Source organism: Helicoverpa zea, chromosome 18 (assembly GCF_022581195.2).
Source record: "Helicoverpa zea isolate HzStark_Cry1AcR chromosome 18, ilHelZeax1.1, whole genome shotgun sequence".
Taxonomy (NCBI): Eukaryota; Metazoa; Arthropoda; class Insecta; order Lepidoptera; family Noctuidae; genus Helicoverpa; species Helicoverpa zea.
This window is the reverse complement of record NC_061469.1, coordinates 4,911,904-4,935,455: the sequence shown is the minus strand read 5'-3', so window position 1 is coordinate 4,935,455 and position 23,552 is coordinate 4,911,904. Positions and strand designations below refer to the sequence as shown.

General features: G+C 34.5%; 1 protein-coding gene across 1 annotated transcript; it reads right to left on the bottom strand.

Moving 5' to 3' along the window:
• Positions 1–4,558: 4,558 nt before the first annotated feature.
• Positions 4,559–19,956, bottom strand: LOC124639176. Its single transcript, XM_047176414.1, has 4 exons — positions 19,801–19,956; positions 6,552–6,634; positions 6,067–6,184; positions 4,559–5,474 (listed from the first exon to the last, which is right to left on the bottom strand). Exons 1-4 carry the CDS (start codon positions 19,859–19,861, stop codon positions 5,245–5,247), a joined length of 492 nt encoding a protein of 163 aa, XP_047032370.1. The 5' UTR covers positions 19,862–19,956; the 3' UTR covers positions 4,559–5,244.
• Positions 19,957–23,552: the final 3,596 nt, after the last annotated feature.

Below are 23,552 nucleotides of genomic sequence, written 5' to 3'. Positions count from 1 at the left end.
CTATCCTGTGTTACGTAGATTTCACTGAGGACTATCAGTGTATTATCATCACTTTTATATCAAGTGAGAGACACTTGTCATAATTCATATACAGGTGGTTTTATAAAAGAAGAGGATTAAACATAGGGGATGTCCCGGGCTATCTTTGAATTTACTGTACAAACATACCATTATTACACAGTAAAACAAAATTGAAAGTGTACATAAGAGAGTACATAAGAGAGAATATAAGAAAAGTACATAAGAGAGTACCTAAGAGAGAACATAAGAAAAGTACATAAGAGAGTACATGAGAGAGTACATAAGAGAGTACCTAAGAAGAGTACGTAAGAGAGTACATAAGAAGAGTACATAAGAGAGTATATAAGAGAGTACATAAGAGAGTACATAAGAGAGAACATAAGAGAGTACAAAAGAGAGAACATAAGAAAAGTACATAAGAGAGTACATAAGAGAGTACATAAGAAAGTACATAAGAGAGTACATAAGACAGTACATAAGAGAGTACATAAGGGAGTATATAAGAGAGTACATAAGAAGAGTACACAAGAGAGTACATAATAGAGTTCATAAGAGAGTTCATAAAAAGAGTATATAAGAGAGTATATAAGAGAGTACATAAGAGAGTACATAAGAAAGTACATAAGAGAGTACATAAGACAGTACATAAGAGAGTACATAAGGGAGTATATAAGAGAGTACATAAGAGAGTACATAAGAGAGAACATAAGAAAAGTACATAAGAGAGTACATAAGAGAGTACATAAGAAAGTACATAAGAGAGTACATAAGAGAGTACATAAGAAAGTACATAAGAGAGTACATAAGACAGTACATAAGAGAGAATATAAGAAAAGAGTACATGAGACAGTACATAAGAGAGTACATAAGAAGAGTACATAAGAGAGTACATAAGAGAGTACATAAGAAGAGTACATAAGGGAGTACATAAGAGGGTAAGATGTAAACATACATTTTAGTATTGAGAGCAATTATGGCCAAAAAAACATACAAGGAGTACATAAGAAGAGTTCATAAGGGAGTACATAAGAGAGTACATAAGACAGTACATAAGAGAGTACATAAGAAGAGTACATAAGAGAGTACATAAGAAGAGTACATAAGAGAGTACATAAGAGAGAATATAAGAAAAGTTCATAAGAGAGTACATAAGGGAGTACATAAGAGAGTACAGAATAGAGTACATAAGAAGAGTACACAAGAGAGTACATAATAGAGTTCATAAGAGTACATAAGAGAGAATATAAGAAAAGTTCATAAGAGAGTACATAAGGGAGTACATAAGAGAGTACATAAGAGAGAATATAAGAAAGTTCATAAGAGAGTACATAAGGGAGTACATAAGAGAGTACATAAGAGAGTACATAAGAAGAGTACACAAGAGAATACATAATAGAGTTCATAAGAGAGTACATAAGAGAGTACATAAGGGAGTAGATAAGAGAGTACATAAGAGAGTACAAAAGAGAGAACATAAGAAAAGTACATAAGAGTGTACATAAGAGAGTACATAAGAAAGTACATAAGAGAGTACATAAGAAAGTACATAAGAGAGTATATAAGACAGTACATAAGAGAGTACATAAGGGAGTATATAAGAGAGTACATAAGAAGAGTACACAAGAGAGTACATAATAGAGTTCATAAGAGAGTACATAAGAGTACATAAGAGAGTACATAAGAGAGTACATAAGAAGAGTACATAAGAGAGTACATAAGAAAGTATATAAGAGAGTACATAAGAGAGTACCTAAGAAGAGTACATAAGAGAGTACATAAGAAGAGTAAATAAGAAGAGTACACAAGAGAATACATAAGAGAGTACATAAGAGAGTACATAAGAAGAACATAAGAGAGAATATAAGAAAAGTTCATAAGAGAGTACATATGAGAGTACATAAGAGAGTACATAATAGAGTTCATAAGAAGAGTACATAAGAGAGTATATAGGAAGAGTACATAAGAGAGTACATAAGAGAGAACATAAGAAAAGTACATAGGAGAGAACATAAGAAAAGTACATAAGAGAGTACATAAGAGAGTACATAAGATAGTACATAAGAAAGTACATAAGAAAGTACATAAGAGAGTACCTAAGAAGAGTACATAAGAGAGTACATAAGAGAGTACATAAGAGAGTACCTAAGAAGAGTACATAAGAGAGTACATAAGAAGAGTACATAGGAGAGAACATAAGAAAAGTACATAAGAGAGTACCTAAGAAGAGTACATAAGAGAGTACATAAGAAGAGTACATAAGAGAGTACATAAGAGAGTACATAATAGAGTTCATAAGAAGAGTACATAAGAGAGTATATAGGAAGAGTACATAAGAGAGTACATAAGAGAGAACATAAGAGAGTACATAAGAGAGTACCTAAGAAGAGTACATAAGAGAGTACATAAGAGAGTACCTAAGAAGAGTACATAAGAGAGTACATAAGAAGAGTACATAGGAGAGAACATAAGGAAAGTACATAAGAGAGTACCTAAGAAGAGTACATAAGAGAGTACCTAAGAAGAGTACATAAGAGAGTACATAAGAAGAGTACATAAGAAAAGTACATAAGATAGTATATAAGAGAGTACCTAAGAAGAGTACATAAGAGAGTACATAAGAGAGTACATAAGAGAGTACATAAGAAGAGTACATAGGAAGAGTACATAAGAGAGAATATAAGAAAAGTTCATAAGAGAGTACATAAGGGAGTACATAAGAGAGTACATATGAGAGTACAGAAGAGAGTACATAATAGAGTTCATAAGAAGAGTACATAAGAGAGTATATAGGAAGAGTACATAAGAGAGTACATAAGAGAGAACATAAGAAAAGTACATAGGAGAGAACATAAGAAAAGTACATAAGAGAGTACATAAGAGAGTACATAAGAAAGTACATAAGAGAGTACATAAGAGAGTACCTAAGAAGAGTACATAAGAAAGTACATAAGAAGAGTACATAAGAGAGAACATAAGAGAGTACCTAAGAAGAGTACATAAGAGAGTACATAAGAGAGTACATAAGAGAGTACCTAAGAAGAGTACATAAGAGAGTACATAAGAAGAGTACATAAGAGAGTACATAAGAGAGTACCTAAGAAGAGTACATAAGAGAGAACACAAGAAAAGTACATAAGAGAGTACATAAGAGAGTACATAAGAGAGTACCTAAGAAGAGTACATAAGAGAGTACATAAGAAGAGTACATAAGAGAGTACATAAAAGGAGTATATAAGATGGCTAGTATAATATTAGTGTACCTAGTTTTTATGTTCGTTGATATAAATAATCTTTAAAAACAACATAAATTCAACAGAACCTATTTTTGTGATAATATAATATTATGATATTTATAGCTTCTGTACCCCATTGATTTCAGGCCGGTCTTTTTGGCACCATCAAAGGTCTATCGTAATGAACCCAAATATTTCATTGCTGTCGATTCTGTTTTTTCTGAAAACTTAGCCATCTCCTTTCTTCTTGCTTGTGATGACTACATTATCTATAGATTTTTGAAGCTGAAAATTAAAGGGGGAAAGCTTATGCCCGGGAGAAGGACATATGAGGATCTATGAAGGTGAAACCGCGGGCGGAAGCTAGCTTTCTAGTTAGAAGAAACTTTGACATTTATTAAATTTTATCCATATATATTTATTTCAAACACCATGTACAATGTTTAGGGCGCAATCGATTAAATCGCAATCAATTACTTATATCGTTTAGTAAATTACTTATTAGTAAAGTTCTTATTAAATACATGATTCACTGTTTAAATGAGGTGATGTACTCTTAACTAATAAGTTTAACTAGTTATTTTTGGACTTATGTATGCCCAAAAACATAATTACTTAACTATACTTTATAAATCCTTTAAATTAAAAAAATATTATAAATAAATGATGCAAGCAGATGAATGTCATCAAAATAAGAACTGTCATGTTTTGATGTTGATAGGTACTTTTAACCTAGGTACCTCAAAAAAAGCTTCTCTGTTTAACCTGTATGTGTATGAGCCCTATTTTATCACGTTTTTCTGTACCGATTTTGATACAGTTTCCATCAAAGTATTTGTCAGACTAAGAAGAAAGTGTCAGGTAAGTACATTGTTAAAGTCGCTTATATAAAGTTTTTTTTTGCAAAGTTTAAACACCACGTGTATTATTAACTTTTAAGAGCACACTTCATGATTTATCATCGAGTAGGTATCGTTATTAATACCGCTTAATAGATAATGGTATATTTTAAGAATCGAGGGATAAGGAACAGTTTTTAAGTCCTGAAGAACCAGAATAATGTAAAAACCTTAATTAATAAGTTAATCATGTCAGTAAATCAGCTCTGCATTGATTGTACGGTAGACTGCACATCAGTGGTACCTATCTGTCATGCACCTTAATTCAATAGTTATAAGTAATCAAAATCAAAATAAAAACGTTTATTCGCGTTCGTGACGATTTTTTATGGTATTTAAAAAATATCTGCACGGGTGAATTTGACTACCACAAACATCTATCACTAGTAAAAATAAAAAAAGCTGTTTTTATTTAATTTTTATTAAAAATACATACATACATTAAAAGGACGGCCTTTAACTATACATAAATACATAAATGCTTCTTATTTAATGTCTCGATAACAATGTTGAGTGTATCACACAAAATTGTAAGCTTAACATGTAGTACACATTACAGCTGTAAGATTCTATTAATCTATTTACCTCATGCAATAAACAGTTCAATTTTTCCACAATAGTGTTTGTTCTATTAAATACATAGACAGGTTAATACATTAAATAAAAACACCATTTAAAAACAAGTGTCTTATTTTAAAGTTTCCTTTTAAAATTGGTTAAACTACTTAACAATTCCCAGGTACAGATTATCTTTATTGCTATCAACACTAACAATATATTGGTTACATATAGTTTTGGTACTCATAACGGTGTCAGTTATTTTTATAAGACACAACGTGTTTAGGCCACGTTTTATAACTTATCCTAAATACAACACTAAATAAACACACAAAGCAAATAAACAGACGATTGGACGGTCCGATGTTCATATAAAAGGCATTTTCGGCTTGACCAATGGTTGCAGACTGCTTATTTTTGGGGTGAACGTAGAAATTGTGATTTTGGCACCTTTTTGAACAAATGCAAGCGGTACACTGAAGGTGCCTAAGCTATACCAATAGTTGTTCACTTGCTTTGAAGTTGTTTAGATATTATTGCTTGCAGAACAAGTAGGAAGCGATAAGCGCTAGAGTGGCGAGGGGGAGAGAGAAGGAGAGGGAGGTGGCGGCGTTGCAGTTGTCCTTGTCGCACACGCTGCAGTGCTTGATCTTCTTGGTGGGGTCGATGTTGGCGAGCTTGGAGGAGTTCTCCAGGGAGCGGCACGTGTGGTTGATGTCAGCGGGGTTCGCGTCCAAGCAGGTACGTACTACCGTACCAGTCTCTGTAAGAACAAATACATGAACATTAGTAGACGCAGGTATAGCTCAACATACGTGGTGAAATTGAGATTGACTTGCACTTCTCAAGCTGAAAAAGTGTTGATGAGAGAATTTGTTGAAGTGAATAGCTAACTTACTATCTATACAAGTACCTAGTTTCTTAAACGAGATGTGAGTATATGTGTCAAACCTATTAGCAAGTAATTCGATCTGATCCAAACTTTGTGTTTTCAATAAATCTACCATTGACAAAGTATTTGATAATTAATCCACACCCAAGTTGAGAGTGTTGAAAAATACAACAAATCACCTCAAGAAAAGTTCAGCAACGCTTAAGCCTTGGCCTCGAATTTTGCGGGCAGCGGGGCGGCAGCGGCGGCGGCGCGAGAGCGGCAGGATCTTACGCGTATAATCAAATGAACCAGCCCTCGAATACAGCGGCGCGGGAGCGGGCAACGAGCGGTGCACTCCAGTCAAGCGGTGACCGCCCGCGCCGCCGCCGCTGCCGCCCCGCTGCCCGCAAAATTCGAAGCCGAGGCCTAAAGCTCATCTTGTAGATCCTAGATCCCAGATAATACAAGAAACAGTACTTACGCATGACAATTTTGTGGCAGTATCTAGGAGCGCCGACCACACTGCCGAACACCTCACCAGGCAGCACGGAGCGTAGGTAGAGAGTGTTGTAGTTAATTGAGTCTTGCGTCATGCAGTCCTAGAAAGGATACAATGGCCTCCGTTAATAAAAGGGTAAGTACTCAACATACAGGCTGTAATGGAAAATCTCGTGTTGCAAGTTGCACAAGATTTTTTTGAGAAAAGAGCAGTGTCCTTATTTGATTATTATTAACATGTTTTTTTATGTCATTTGTACGCCCTTATGCCTTGATTAAGAATTTGCAGGACACAGGGGTGCTCTTTTTCTTCAATCGCATAGTCCGAAAGAAAGGCAATCAGGCATGAGAGAGAAGTTAGGTGCAGGACCGACTTTTATATGCTCTTTGATCCGCGGATGTATCATCACCAACTTCCATGTTCTGGGTAGCTCTGGGAAAGATTCTTAAATAAGTATTTTAACGTACCACTTGATGCTTTGTGCTTTTGAAGGGGTCTCCGCAAGCCGGGTCTGTTTCGGAATTACATTGGTAACAATGTAGGCAGGATCCTGAAAAAGATGAAACAGTCATTTAAAGAAAGTATTTTCAAACTTAAAAAAACTAAAGATATTAGTTGAATAATAAACTGATTCTGCGAAGATTGGCAATCATTTAAATAATAATGTTGGGCTACAAATTATTTTGCCAATTTACCAATGTAACGTAATAAATGGAGATACGCATGGTTCCGAAATGACGGTGACCTCATAAAGTATGACGTCATAGAAGGAACAGCGTCCTCGTGTCGGTTAAGGATTGAATAACAAAAGTAAAAATAGTTATCTAAAACAGCTCTATCTAGGATGCGTAGAATAAATTCTTATAAAAGAAAAAGGATTTTCTTGGTACAAATTACTTGTAATAAAACGAGCGACCGTTTTTGTGAAAACGGGTCATGGTGGCTCCGATAAGAACGTGCGGTTTTGAAACCTAGCAAGGAACAATGTATAAACTAGTGCATATGTGACATGGATACCGTTGATTTATAATGAAAGAAAAAACTCAAACAAGCTTGATCATTATTGCCTCACTGTAGGAGATTTTACATTAAACCCAGTATCCGAAAATAGTCTTAGATATAAACTTGCTGAAGTATAAGTTCAGCAAAAGTTATAAATTATGATCTAATCGCGTTACCGTTCAAATACAAAACAGATTAAACTTTCCGACTGACAATATCCAATACACTAAAAAACTAAAAATATCATCAACGTCGAACTAAAAATATAAATGATCAACTATCCCGAACTATCCACGATTACAGATTTCTTCAGAACTGCTCACTGTTCTGGAATAATAGAGTCTCGAATTACAACATTCGACATCCACAGGGTTATATGAAGCTCATAAAATTGATCTAGTGTCGCAGAAAACAACAAAGGGAGAGAACTTTTTATTGCCGTGATATGAAAACTTATCTATTGAGGACGAAAAACAGATCAATAACTAAACAGATATTCTAAGACACTTTGTTATGTTCAAGCCTAGTCCTCTTTTAGTATTGGGGTCGACTTCTAGACAACTAGCTGCGGCTTAATGTCAGCATTTTCTGCGAAACGACTGTCATTTCAGTCGTAACCTTATTTCTAGTACGATTCCAGTCTGCTCCTTGTCTAGTCTTTGAAAGCATGAGACGATGGATTTCAAATAAAGGTTAATAGCAAAAAGCAATATTTTAAACTGAAGAAGGTACTCGAAATATGATTACAACTGATTGATTTTTGGTTCACGATCCAATCAACTTGCTTGCCAAGCCTTTTTTTAAACATGAATAATATAGAGGTGTGCCATGATTAAGATTTTGGTTGATTGACAATGATTAAGGTTAAAAAAAAAGCCTCTCAACCAAATCAAGTGAGCCACAAAAAGTATATTTCACAAAACTGACTTTTAAGTTCTAACTCTGTCATTCACAATGTGTTTCGAACTACATAGTTCTCTGACCAATTCCGTTATCGATATCAGCATTTTAATAAATTACTTCCATGCTTGCCAATTAAAATTCACAGATAGTAAATAATTTTCTCGGTATGTTGCTCTGGTTAGTACGTCGATAATTCGGGCGTAGTATCTAATAATAGACGTTCTATTTAACAACGCAAACGTAACAGTTATTTTAGTTCAGTTTGTGACATAATACAAATATATCTGATCTTAGAGTTGTTGGACTAGTTGCGATGTGCAAGAAATTGTCACAAAAAATAAAGTAAATAACATACTTCTTGCACCAATGATAATGACTCATGTAACTAAAAATATGAATAAACACTTTTACATACTATTGAAGTAATTTACAAGTATTTAGGTAAACAACTATTAGAATTACTAGTGCACTTGTAGCTGTTTCTGAGTAAGCCTAAGCTTCGAAAGCCTGCGGAAATATTCGACAATTGATGAAAAATCAACTGCTGGAAGGTAGCAATTAGGTAGCAACTTGTTGCAGTTTGAGTTTGAGTTTGAATATTTCGAGGGATCGGTGATCCTGACGTTCATGCGGCCCTGGAGAACAAAAGACTTCAGAAGAAACGGGTGGAATATTCGTCAGTACTAGTCTGACACCCCTTTACTACGTACAGGAGTAGCGATCATTTTATGACACTGCAAAGCTCATATGACGGAGTAGATACTTAGAAAAATACCGGACCCTATGTCTTGGTATTCTTTGCCCACACTATGCCTCAACATGAAACTACCCAGTTCATTACGTAGAATATTCGCGATCATTTCAGGTCAAAGGCCGTCTTTTAGTCACCACTCACGTCTAAGACGTTAGTTAAACAGTAAATTGGATTAATTTAGTTTTGTTAGTGCGGTTACACCTACCTAAGGAGTGCAATGACTTATACCTTCAATTTAGTCTTGAAGACTTTTGGGTTCGTAGTTGTGAATACGATTTATCACTGGTGAAAGAAGAAAAAAGAAGTTTATCCAAATACATATACGTACATATAACAGAAATATTCATTAATTAAATAGGTAGATGATGTCAAAGATAAGTAAGTAAACTAAAAACTTTCGCAACATCACCGAGATAAATGGTTTTAGCCAATCGATAACTGCTGTCGCATTAACCTTTAAAAAATACATCATTCAACCAGTTATAAATCTAAAAATAGTTTTACTCTGTTCTTATAATCAGCCAAACTTCCACTTTCTATAATTATGTTTATTTTACTTATTATAAGGTACCTATTATAAGTTTTGGTGTAATAAGTTGTTGAGGGATACCTAATGTTGGATCTGCTAAACCGATTTAGAAAAATGTTACACGAACCGAAAGCTACGTTACTTACGAGTATAATGCCATAAAAGGCCCATAATAATGGCATGTTTACAATGGACTATGACAATATTTACCCATGTACGCCTAGAAAATGTGGTAACAAGTACGAACTATAGGTACATTTCCAAACTGGTGATGTCATGCAAGCAACGCCATTTATATAACAGGGCCATGAACACACGGTTCACCTTGAGGAAAACGAGTTTTTTTTCTCGAAGGCAAAGTGATACTTTTTTTACACGTTTGTTTGCAAACAATAGGTTTTAGTTGATGGAAAGTGAGTACCTAGTATAACATGTACCTACACCAAACATACTGTAACTATAGTTCTTCGTTTCTGTATAAAACATTCTGGTAGAATCACGATTTGGCTGTAAATAACTTCGTTATTTCTACGAGTAAAACATTTGACGAACCACGTAAGATCCTATACCAGTTTTAGTTTAAAAAAAAAACATCAACAAGACTGCTGTATGAATGAGTAAAAAGCTCTTTAGGATAAACTAGTCCTTATTTTATTTTATTGAAAGACGAAAAAAGGTAGCTTTTAAAGACTTTTACACTTTACGCACAGATTATTAAATTGTTACTACGCTAGTAGGTACTAAACAAGTTCCTTATAAATAATCTTTGTGAATGGAAAATAAATCATTTGGTATCCAGCAAAACTTTATTATTATTATCTACATATGTATAGTGAAGGCCATACAAGTGCGTAACTTTGCAATGACATAATGTTTCGCAAATAGATGGAATTTTAAGATGAATATTGTTATTCCCATAGCCTAATGTTATAAGATTAGAATCAGACACACGTTTTGGGTAACAATTCTTTTGTTTGTACAAAATTATATTTTTATGTTTACTCGAGTGGAGCATGAAGTTAGGTACTTACAGCCTTTTATCTGACTTAGTCATATGAAAAAAAGGTTCTTTTTAGGGTTTCGTACCCAAAGGGTAAAACGGGACCCTATTGTATTCGCTCCTCTGTCCGTCCGTCTGTCACTAGGCTGTATCTCATTAACCGTGATAGTTAGAGAGCTGAAATTTTTCATAGATGATGTATTCTGTTGCCGCTATAATAACAAATAATGAAAACTAGAATAAAATATTTTTTTTTTTTTTGCTAATTTTTGCTCTGGTACGGAACCCTTCGTGAGCGAGTCCGACTCGCACTTGGCCGGTTTTTATTTGCATTTTCAATCTGCATGTTATGATGCACAAATAAGAGGTGCATTACAATAAAGTATTTAGTTTTAAAAGCCCTCTATTAAAAAATAATATTTGTAATGTACCAGCCTATTAAGAAAATTATGGTCACCATAGACTAAGTCATTTGTTTACAAAGTCAAAGTGACTTTACAATAACAAAACAAAGTCACAAAGCAGCTTTGTTAGTAAAAACAAATGAAAAATAAACAAAAAAATAAGAGTATCTAGTTTAAATAAATGGAGTGACATTACCTATTCATAAATTAGCTTAAATCAGTAGTTTTGCGTAGCGCATTTTTACGACATTTGGAGGCTGTCCAAATTTTTAAGTGCATTTGTTATGTTTATCACTCGGCACCGTGGTAATAATTACTCTTTATGTCTTCTGACTAATCAAAGAAGAATTTAAAGTAAATTACTGAACCTTTTCAGCATAATAGATGGTCTATTAGTTTCTGAATCATAAACTAGATCATAATGGAACGCTTATTGGAAAAATAATTCGGTACGCTCATTGCGTTAACGATGTATGTGATTCTGATTTGGCATATTTGAGCTGAAGTTCATTTTAAAGAGTGGTGAAAAACACACGGTAAAATATGATAAAACGGGCGTCAAACAATTAGGTAATTTCTGAATCTAATGTAGAATTGCGTCCACTATTTTTGTGCGAATAAATTAGTATGTTTAATCGCGGAACGAGGATGACACACATCTGCTTTTGTCCCATTCGTACTCAAAATAATTCGGTGTCATACAATAGAAAAAGTACAACTATAATGTTGCGTCACGCCTGGGGCTATAACGTGAAGTCATTTTGATATTCCTGGTAAGAAGTAAGATTTATAAGCGCCACAAAATTATTTTTTATTTTTCTTTATTTATTACTAGCAAGTGCCATTACACACATGTTTATACATATGTTCTGTAAAACCGTTTTCATGGATTGTCTGTGACTTAAAGCCATATTCGAGCTTACATGCCCTAGGAAAAACTTCTTAACTGACTTGGCTAAACGTTTTATTTTCTGAATTCAGAATTATATCAGCCGGTAATTGGTTGAGAAATAAGTATTACGCTTACACGCTAAAGCTGAAACGATTGAAAGCTTTCCCTTAAGGAAGGAGGAATTGATGCAGTCAGTCCGTAGATACCTATCTACGTCTACCTACCCACCTAGGTACATCTACATACATATGTCATAATGGTTTCGGATTGCCCTTTAATACTGTGAGTCCAAGCTGTCATTTGACATCAGAAGCCAGGAAGTCTGACAACCCATCTGACTAAGGGGTATAGCGTTACCCTAGTAAAGTCTGGCCGTTTTTGGTGCAGTCCGTCAGTCAGTACCAACAATGGTAAAGGGGAACCGAATGGTTTGTACAGTTGACAGCTACATATTAATTTTCAAGGAAAAATAGCATGTTTGGTATAGTTAACGGCACGGATAATGAGCTCTCGGCGGAAGAGTGGGGATCGCTTTGCGCACAACGTAATTGGTTGATGGATGAAAATAACAGCAATAGAACGAGTAACGGAAAAACTTCTGTATGAATCACCTTTGCAAATGATTAATTATACTTGTAACTTTTATATATCTTTGTAACTACTAGCTTTAGTTAATAAATAAGCAATAACTTGTTTTGATTTATCGTTGTTTACCTCTCCGTAGGTTATTCGTGTTGTACTTATGTAAGAAAAATAAGAAAAAACTTTAACTACCCATGTATGTCTTATTAACATATAGTTTTATATGTTTAGAGTGATTTATCAATCTAAATACGTTTTTGAGCAGTAAGTATAGCATCGTCAGTAGCCTTTAACAGTTTGGAAAAGTTTCATCTTAACGGGATTAATAGTTTAGGAAGACGTAGACACAAAAGCATAAAATATATAGTGATAGATGTGACATGAAAACATACTATATATACTATTCTTGGCTCTTTCAATTTTATAGTAGTCTTAACGTCAAAGACTATAAAAACAATAACATATATACTTTTATTTATTTGCAAGAAGATAATAAATATTTTCCAAGAATAACAGTAAAATATACCAAAAGAGCCATAACCCTGCTCCATAAAGAATTATGGGGAATATTAATAATTTTCTTAGTGTTCGGTCACGTTCCTCTTACCATAATATGGGCCAAAGAAGCTCTCGGGGCCAAGTTCACCAATAATATAAACGAGTTTTCTTTAAAAAGCAGGTTACTACGAATTTTCACGTTCAATTTTCATACTAAACAGTTGTTTTGAGAAAAACGGACGTTCATTTTGTCAGTTAAACTCGGGCCTTAGGGTCCGTTCAAACAGACCGGCTCGGAGAGCATCGTCGCGCATTTTTCTTTTTACACAGACCGGAGCCGATCGCCTGCGCGAGCATTAAAGAGCATGCAAACGGAGCCAAACATCAAGAAAAGGTACGGTAAGCCGGCTCCTCTTATTATTTCACACCGAGCGCCTTCGAGCATTCGTAATGACAAAAGCAGTGTACATACAAAAATAAACCTTACTACAAATACTAAGTACTCGATTTACAACGTGTTTCAACGTGTCTGAACGGACCCTTAGGCGTCGTCCTAATTGGCAGCGATCGCACGATGGCGCGATGCGTTTTTCATCTCACGATCTCACTATCTCACTTGCGAGGTTCAAATAGGACACTCTGATGAAATCTGTATGTTTGAACTCATCGAACGACGAGAACGCATCGTGTTATCGTACAATCGCTGTCAATTAGGACGACGTCTTAGATGAAAAACGCATCGCGCCATCGCGCGATCGCTGCCAATTAGGACGACGCCTTAGACGGTGAATACGTGACACTAACTAGACTAAATATAACCATGATCTAATGCAGGTATGTCGTCATCGATACTAAATACGATATCGATGTGTTTACTTCGAGATATATGTGTTATGGACCAAGTGATAAATTGGGCAGTATACATAATGCCCGGTCATTATGAAAAATGCCCAATATAAGAGTGCAATTTGATAAAAAATATTCAAATAATCAAATTGACCGGGCACTATACATATTGCCCGTGACCTTTTGGGCAAAGTAATACAAACATATTTTCATAGCACCATCTCGTCGTTTATATCCTCTAGAGTGGCAAAGTGATTTGAATTTAGAACATCGTGTGCAATACTCCATTTGTGACAATGTTTGTAAGACTTTTCAAACACATACATATTAAACAAATAAAATACTGCTTAAAAGAATTATTAAATTAATTAAGTAATTTTTATTATTGTTTTTAAATAGATTTTTAATCTCGTTTCATTTTTAAACTGAGTTTTCAAATAAATAAACTATAACCTATACCTATTAAGGTACATCTTTTTAATTTGCCATGTATGACGTAAGTGCCATTTTCTGTTTTTGAGTTTAGAAATTAACTCGATGAGTGAAAAGTTATGTGTTGCACTCGAGTGCAAAGATTTGTCACCTTGTGCTCTTTTGATTCCCTCGCTATCGCTCAGGATTCTAATTATTGAAACTCGCTACGCTCGTGTTTCAATTCTAGAATCCTTCGCTTGCTCGGTCGTCAAAATTGAGCCCACGGTTAAAAAGCAACTTTGCACTCTTGTATAACAAATAAAGCTATTAATTTCAATTTTTTTATTGTTATTGCCATTTAACATAAAATAAAGTAAATATTAAACAACTTCAATAATCAGCCTCATGATTTTGATTAATTATGAAGGACTTCTGCCTTAAAAATCCACTAGTTTTTGCATTTAAAAGTTAAAGAAAGTCATTTTAAAAATATAACATCAAATATAATTAAATTTAAAACAAAAAAATTACAACTTATCTTTGTTTTATAGAAATGACTTATTATTATAAAACACACTAAAGTTTAAGCAATCAGACTCATTATTTGGCATAATTAACATCTTTGCAGTTCGCCACACGAGCCGAACGCTGAATGGTGGTCTCTGATTGGTCAAAGCGTGTCACGCCAAGCATACTTCCCTCCCCGCCCTCGCACCGCGTAAAATATAGCTTTTTTATCAAATTGCCCAACTGTCATGTAGCAATATAATAATGCCCGTGCAATGTAATAAATAATGAAGTTAAGATAGTTATTAATCACTTGGCCCGATAAAGCTAGACATTATGCATAATGCTCGGGCATTATAAATAATGCCCGAATTAATCACATGGTCCATAACATATGTACAAGCAACCCTAGTATTAATTTGTACTGGTCACGTACCTAAATGGACAACAAAATGACGAGACAGAGTAGGTACTCCTAAACCATCGCCAAAATCCAGAGGTGACGCCCTAATAAGCCTTTTTTGTTTATCAGCCCATTTTGTTAAAAACCAAAAATCGTAGACAGATGTGTCAAGTAAGCGTCGAACGTTCGTTTTAAAAAGTGTCTATGGAGTTTCTTGCCGGCTCTTCTCGATGAGACCAACTTTTTGGAACCGTGCAATTAATGTGACGTTTCATAAGAGCCTGCAAAGGCCTATTTATTTATTTAAAAGAAATAAAAACAATTTGATTTTGATTTTAAATGCCTCGTTAGTTCACTTGTGGCTGAGCGTTTTGATCATGTTTTGCTCAACTATCGTGTAGGTATGTGCATATCCGACAAAAGTCTTGTCAATTCTAAATGCGGATAGAAATTATAAAATTCATTACACATAAGTGCCTGTTTGAAAAGGTTGGACGTATCCGGACACACTTGATTTATTGTGTCATCATTATGTCCTTCTGCCCGTATATAGTGTGCTACGGCCTTTAACTGTTTGTAGGTAATATTGCACGCTGGTATGACATTGCCTGACTAAGGTTTTAAACTTGCTTACTTGCATACAAAACTTGATTTTAACCTGCGTCAGTGCAACTAGAAGATATGCATGTCTACTTAGACATTAAAGAAATTCAAGGAAATTGTACTTGTACTTTCGAGGTTGGTTTGTCAAAAAATGTTTAAATGATCGACTTATTCTCTTTTATGCTTATAAGTTTCTTGCATACCGACTGGTCTACATAGTTTGTCTATATCCTAACTTTTATGTCAAAGTTTTTATTTCAGATCCGCACAATGGAACGACTTTGCCCTCCTCTGGAATCGTAAACGCATACAATGTGCTATGAGACTTTGTAACGTCTGTCTATCTTGCAACTGTGTCTTTATGAAGAAAAAATAAAAGAAGATCGGTCCTATAAAACTGTTTATAAATGAAGTGGTCATGGTCTCTTAAGTACCTATGAGTTTGGGTTAGATTCCAGGACAGGCAAGTACCAATGCAACTTTTCTAACTCTGTATCAATTTCTAAGTATATCTTGGACACCAATGACTGATTAAAGGTGAAGGAAAGCGTCTCGAGGAAACCTGGACTATAAAGTCTGAAATCAACAACCCGCATTAAGCAAGCGTGGTGAGTAACGCTCAATCCTTCTCTGTGAGAGACCTGTACCCAGCAGTTGGACGATAAAAAGCTGATGACGAAATTAATACTTGACCAGCTATTAGTGTAATATTTTCATTAACATCGTAACACCATGTTTTCGGAAGTAATGGGCTCGCATGCGTTAATTGGAACACGACCTATTTCTGTCAAATTGGTTACAAACGCGCCGCGAGTGTGATTGGGTTACAAAAAACTAATTTCTAATAGTGTGACATTTGCTTTTATAAAACTTGTGGGAGTTGAATATTAGTAGATACAAGGCTGAGTTTGTTTTTGCAGAATACAAGAACATTATTTTCCGGATTTCCCTGTTGCCACTTTTTATAAATCGTTCACTATTCTCTCATTACTTATAAACGGAACGATCGACAACATTAGCAAATATTGCAAATACCTAAAAACGACGCTTTTGGCGTGTTAGTGACACCCGATTAAATAAATAAATAACTGATACTAAGGTAATGAGACAAGCTACTATTGGATTTTTCCGAGTTTTCCTGGGGGAGTAATGTTTCGTGGATTTGATTTGATAACAAATTTCTCTATTACCAAATAGGTACCTACTTATCACTATTTTTTTGTAGCGTGGAATATTTAACAAGGACATAAACTGCGAATTCAATTCTTCTCACAAATCTCGAAGACTATTCCAACCATTTGGACATTTTATATCCATGACAGTATCAGGTCGTAAAACGGGAACAAAATTCTGTTGTCAGGCGTATTATATGTCTACAAAACATTTTACGTACATAGTTTACTTACAAGTGTATATGTTGCGCAAAATCGTAAAAAATCTGGAAAACTTCCAACCATTTTTCGTTCATCTTTATTATAAACACGTGTATAGAACGAATTTAATTTCATAATTGGCCGATATCTACAAGCCAAACTGTTAGCCAACTACCAGCCCACGTATAGGCCGACAGTTTAGTCTGCCGTATGCGGGGACTTTTAATTTGCAATCCGTTTTCCGAACCAAGAGCTTATACAGGTATGTAAGTGACAATGCAATTACTTGGCGCGACTAGGCTAGCTGATGGAGTTTGAGTCGCCATAGCAACTCGTCAACTGCACAACATAGCCTTCATTTGTTTTAGCACCTTGATTTTCTTTGAGTTCTATGTTGTAGGCATTGTACATTATGTCAATGGCATTGTAGGGCCGTTTGAGGTTAGTATTGACCAAAAATTGCTCAGCTTGCTTATTGAGAGCTTTCTTTCCCATGGATGTTTATGTCAGTACATGTTTCTTTAAGTAATGTTTTTTAAATATTTATGAATATTATGAATTCCAATGTGGTCCCTCTTTAAACTCTGTCTTGCTACCGGTATTTTTCATAACAAAGGTTTCCACTTCAAAATATAGGTACTATAAACTTAGCTAATAACTACCATAAAAACAAGTGTTGTTGTTGACCGTAAAGCAATCGGAAATTCCCTTACGAGAACCCATTACTGGAATATTACTGTAATAGTGTTCGTGTGTGCCAAATTCAAAACCGTTCAGCCGGTAAAGCGTGATTGAAGAGGTAATAAACGTTCCAACGGGAATTGTTCTCATCCACAGGTTTACAATGACATGTGGTTTGAATGTCATCTTCTTGAAAAGCTGATGCATTCCTAGGACTGTTGGGAAGAGTGACCGTGGCCCTTATAAGGGGCTCCAGAAGAAACAAAGTTGCAGCAAAAGTCTTGACACCTCTTCCTGATGGACCCACAGTTGGTCATCTGATGATTTTCCTGCTCAAGGAAAACCAAAGAAAAGTTTTCTTCCCGCGAGGTTTAGGAGCTGGTCATGCATGACTCAAAAGCATTCGTGGGACATGTCTTGGATTGACCCATTCTTTTGAAATATTTGCTTTTTGATATGGGCTTGAACATTCCAGCTATGCATGTAACCTTTCCTTGATCATCACACTGCCTACTGTTTATATCAGTTCGTATGTTTACAGATTTGTCATGAAATGGCATTGAAGTTAGTTCTCAATCATTCCGTTCTAAACTATTTCAGTCAGTAGTATACTTCATTTTCACGCTCCATATACTGTTTTGATTGCTTCAAGTTTTCTTTGCATTTTTTGTTAGATAGATCTTTATAATATCACTGCTATATAACCTTGTTATATTGCCTGTTAAGCATTTACAAATATGGACAATATTTAGTACTGGCCATATAAAACCAACAATGTAGAATTGACTTGTCAATTGACTTGTCTTGTTGCTTTGTGTTGACATACATGACTTCTGACCATTAAAACAAATGAGAGCTCATCTTTAAAAAAAAATAATGAGTGTAGGACTGTTAACCTTAAACTGAAGTATGAGGAAACATAAGTATTTTGTTTTTTCGTGATTTACTTGAATTTTAAGCATATTTGGCACGTGTAGATAAGTAACGCAATATTTGTGCGATTTAAGTAAACTTTTTCTAAACTTGCACTGATGTTTGCTAATTGCATACAAAAATGTTTAGTTTAGATAATGGTATCTTATCTAAGTATTTAGCTTCGTAGTGACTTGCAAGTCTTTTCCTTTCTATTTATTTTTCTGTATGGTGGTTTGTAACGTAGTCTAGAACTTTTGAAAAAGGGCATGTAGTTAACCTTGTTGAACCTAAAACAGGTCAGTTTTTCAAAGACCTTGTGGTCAGACAGACAGAAGGCCCAGGCTAATGTAAGAACGTAAATTCTAGTCTCGTTTCATCGTGTCTAGCCTTAGCCTTATTAACTGTGAATACATAATCGGTTCACTCTTAGTTACTGTTGTTTACCTTGATCTCACAGAGACATTAATTTATCAAAACATAAGCGTTTGCACGAAAAAAAACATAGTTTTTTTATTTGAACAAAACATTTGTAAGTAACTACGTATGCAGCTCCAACTTCCCTATGTATTATACGTAGTTTTTTTTTTAAGTTTATGTCAAGTTTGCGGTGTGCATAATCATACTCATAATAACTAAAGATAGTTCGGAAAACAGTTCAAATCATTAAGTAGCAAAATATTATTAAAAATAAATGTTTCATTTTATAAAAAAAGCGACGATGACATCATAGATTTAAATAAAAAACTAATCGGTGCGCGTGATAAAATGTCTAAAAAAAGCTGCTTGATAACCAGTCATTTGTTTTTTTTTTCGTTCATCGTGTGAATTCGTGTGCCATTTTTTTGCCCTTCAAATAATCTATGGTGGTCTTTACTGATGTTTTATTTTTAATTTTGTTGAACAGAATTATATTGAGTTTTAATAAATTTTTTTTTATAAAAAAGTCATTTTGAAAAATAAAATTTATGACTAATAAAAAGGCCACTGAATCAAGATTAGTGCTATCGCCCACAACAAACATTTGACCCAATTTCTCGGTCCTTCGTGTACTTATAAATAGGAACTAAGGAACTTATAGTTTGCTATTAAAATGAGAATACGAGAGCTTAAAGTTTTTAAATACTGTCAAAATTTAAAAACAAGTTATTTTGTGTTTCCTGCGTGTTTATGTGAATGTAGCGGATACTTCCAAATATTTTTTTTTTACATTATAAAATTGGAATAAAACTAAAAAACCTTAGGCATAAACCGCATAAATAACCGTTGATGATAATAGATAACCGTTACAATAATCTCAATTGCTTTCAAGCATTTCAAATATACACTTGAAGTTAACATACAGTCACACACAAAAGTGTTTAAAAATTTTCATTTTTGTAAAAAAAATTAAGAATTAAAAAAAATACATACCAATTTCGAATAAAGCCAATAAGACGGCGAGGTTCAATGCGGTGAATCCGTATCGGGCCATTTTCTCTTGTGTGTTTGTTAGAATCACGGCAAACGACTGAGCTCAAGCTATGGATGAACGATACTGAGACGCTCAGCGGCGCGCCCGCCCGACAGCATGACGCCGACCAACGCATTTACACGTAACGTAGGGTCAACCCTTCGCGCTTGTTATTGAGGACAGTCCGTGGTTTTTTTAGTCATCAACGTTCCTGAATTAAACAAGCCGTAGGGTGTGTACAGTAATAAAGATACCTACATCGGGAGATAAACATTTCTACTTCAGGAGTTAGCAAGTTTAAAGAGGGTAACTGTTATCCTGAGAAGTAATGAAAGCAACATAAGTACATACTTACAGTCATAAAGCCTTGATTATTGACATAAGCAGTTTGTGAAGTAAGTATGTTTGATAATTGGTAAGAAATTTCTGATTTAGAAGAAATTTTTCAGAAAATATTAGCAATCATGATATTGAGATCGATTAAAATTCAGATTTAAATGGCACTGAATGTCTTGGTGCAATTATTTTAATGTCTGTATGACTAATGATTATGACTGTACATTAACCACTAGCAAGGACTTCGCTTAATACCATGAAGCATATTTACGAGTATTTTACGACGTCAGAGCGCATACTGTCATCATTTGACCATCGTTACTTGCAGCTGTTTATGGGCTGCTAGAAAGAGTAAAGCCGTATGTGCCTACATAGACAATACAAAAGAATTGATTACAATAGACATTAACAATTGGTTTGGTATCCATCTAATGATAAATAGAACGACGAAATCTTAATACTCACTTTTTAGTACTTAAAGTCTTGGGTAAAATACATGCAATCATTTATTATTGATAAAGCAGTTCCTGTAAGGTTAATAACATTATATTATTTCCTTTTAAATCACGCGCTGAGTAATTATGAACTTGGTATAAGGAAACTCTTAATCTAGAATGTCATGTTTTCACAACCTGTAAAAGAGGAAAACGAATGATTCAAAGTTTTCCAGATGTTTATTTCAATATGTACTTATATATTTTATTATTTAGAACTGGACGTTTAACAAAAAAGGATTGTAAAAGAAAGATTTGAGAAGAATAAAAAAAATGAGAACTTTCCTTGATGACATCCGAAACGCGTGGTCACCGCACAGTCCAACTAAAGAAATATACTCGTACTAAATCTTTGGCCAGGATATCAAACCAAGATATTCAAGGTTACCTATGTGGTATTGTTTTTTTTCCTTGTCCCATGTTTTTTGTATCTAATTTGTACAATGAATAGGCATGGCTATAGAGACTTACTCAAGTTTTAAGGAATTATTCGCAAAAGTGTTCTGATATCAATATCTTATTAATATTATAAATACCAAAAGTAAGGATGCATCTTTGTGTAGTTTTTCCAAATAGCTTTCGTATTGTACCGTTGGCAGTTCTGCGCCTAAGATAATAATAAAAAAACAGGTCCGGGTGAGACCGTATTCAACGCAGGCTTCGACTGACGAGAACCTAATTCCTTCTAATTGGGTTGATAAGAACCAAATCAGCTAACTTACCTTTTAGTATTTTAGGGCGGAATCTCCAAATGATCAACTGGCTGTTTTTCTCCCAATTATGTTTGAGTTGGCTTCAGTTAAAATGGATGCAGCTGAGTTCTAGTATTTTACATAGAGAGATTGCCTATTTTACCTCCAGAGTTCAGTTACCCGGGCAACCAATAACTTTAGGTATGACTCGTTGTCAGACTTTCTGGCTTTTGACTACCCATAAAGCTTTATGTCAGAGATGTTCAAATGGTAGCCGGGTCACCGGGGTAACCCAAATTTTTGGTGCCTTCCGAAGCACGGAGCAACTCACTCTGACTAAACGGTCATCCATCCACTAGCTGATAGCGCCAAGCGTTTCTTAACTTTATAATCAATCGACCTCTGCAATTCTTACTTAGACACAAGAATCACTTCCAAATAAAAGCGTTTTCTCAAAAGTTTCTTCTTCAACGAAGTGTGCGATGGCAGGGGTCGAAACAAAATATAGATCGGCTCTTATCAGAATGATTGATTGCTACTATGTTCAGTAAGTAAGGGTTATTGCATTGCAAATTGATCGAATGGTACACTAAAATATACTGCAGTATGGTGATTCACAGTTGCATCTGTAAAGCAGGTGCAGTTTCGTAATACCATCACCAATAAAAAATGAATTAGCACTAATGCAATAGAGTTAGCTCTCTGCATGCTCATACAAATGTATCATGAAATATGAATTATCAACATTTAGATTTTTTTTGCAAGGAAAACATGATACTTAAATCATTTCGTCAGGTCTTGGTTGAATATTGCTATTGTTCACGTGGTATTTGAGTACAAAGTCTGGAGTAAATTTAAATATGAGCAAAGAATATGAAAAAAAAAAATCAATAAGGTAAGTATTTGAAAAATTGCACACGAAAGGTCACACTCTCGCGTCTTAGAAAAAGCAGCTACTTATAGAAGGAAAATATTTAATATGAAAAACGAGTATGGCTGATTATATAAACAAGTTTTCCTTGCAGTGAATTTTGTGTTGTCTTGTCAGTTTGTAATAATAATTAATAAAGTATGTTTTACATATCGTGGGCGCCCGCTTGACGTAATGCACAAAAACAAAACACGTGCTGGAACCACTCCACATACATGCAAAATTGATCCAGTTTTTCATTCCTTCATAGACCGTTTTATGGTGCTAGTTAACCATTCCAGAATTCTCTACGAGATGGCTTCGGATAGGTTACTGAAATGATATTAAATATTTGTTAATGTATGTGCTGTCAAATAAAGCAAAGTTTCGAATTAAAACTATAACGAGCCGTAAAAAATAACCAATTTTGCTGAAAAATAAAAAAAATGCTTATACTAAAAGTTTCCAAACTTTCTCGATCAAGAGAATTTATTGGCTTAACGAGGCGTAGTAAATAATTAAATTTAGAACTTGTTGCCAACCTATTGCTAATTTTAGATAAATTACGTACATTTCACTCCATGCTTGCGAGAGCCGATAAGTAATAGGTAGGTGTAATTAGGTATGGGTACATATATGTTCGATAAGTTTTATGGTTTATATGGGGAACACAATATACCTATGTAATTGTGTTTACATTATGTTGCATACTTATAGGTACGATAGACGACATATATGGGTTTCCGCACAGGAAAATCCTTACAACTTGGTCGAAACTCCAAATAAGTAAAAGTTTTTGATGTCAGCTATTTTTTTTTTAAATCATAGAAATATAGCTAGCTGTACATACGCTTTGATCAGTGTGTTTACTTAAGAAAGTCGTGTTTTATTTAAGGAAAACTGTTTGAGAAAAGTCTGAATATATTTTAAGGGGCTGAATGCACCCAAAACACTCTCTTTCTCTCGGGTACGTAAATACGTACCAGAGAGAAATTAACCAAGTTCTGTATTTACATGTGGACTCGTTAATGTTAAAATTGTATCAATGTACGTTAAGAAGTAGGACAGATATTTTTGTTGGAAGATCATTTTAGAGGTAAGTTTAAAATTTTTTGTATCGAGAAAACTTTTCGAAAACGTATTTTGAAATTAACAGGGTTTTCAGAAATATGTTCAAGATTCTTTTTTTTGCCGTTAAAAACTGTAAAGATTTGGCCAAAAAATTGTTTGAGACAAGCCAATTTCGGCATTCAGCCCCTTAATGGAAGATAGGCATCTGA

Bases quoted from the DNA above. Each gene is read 5' to 3' on its own strand.
- LOC124639176 (XM_047176414.1), bottom strand. From the start codon at position 19,861: ATGGCCCGATACGGATTCACCGCATTGAACCTCGCCGTCTTATTGGCT. The intron at 6,635-19,800 runs GTATGTATTTTT...CATCTTTTTCAG, and splicing joins ATTGGCTTTATTCGAAATTG to GATCCTGCCTACATTGTTAC. The intron at 5,475-6,066 runs GTAAGTACTGTT...TTGTTCTTACAG, and splicing joins CTGCCACAAAATTGTCATGC to AGACTGGTACGGTAGTACGT.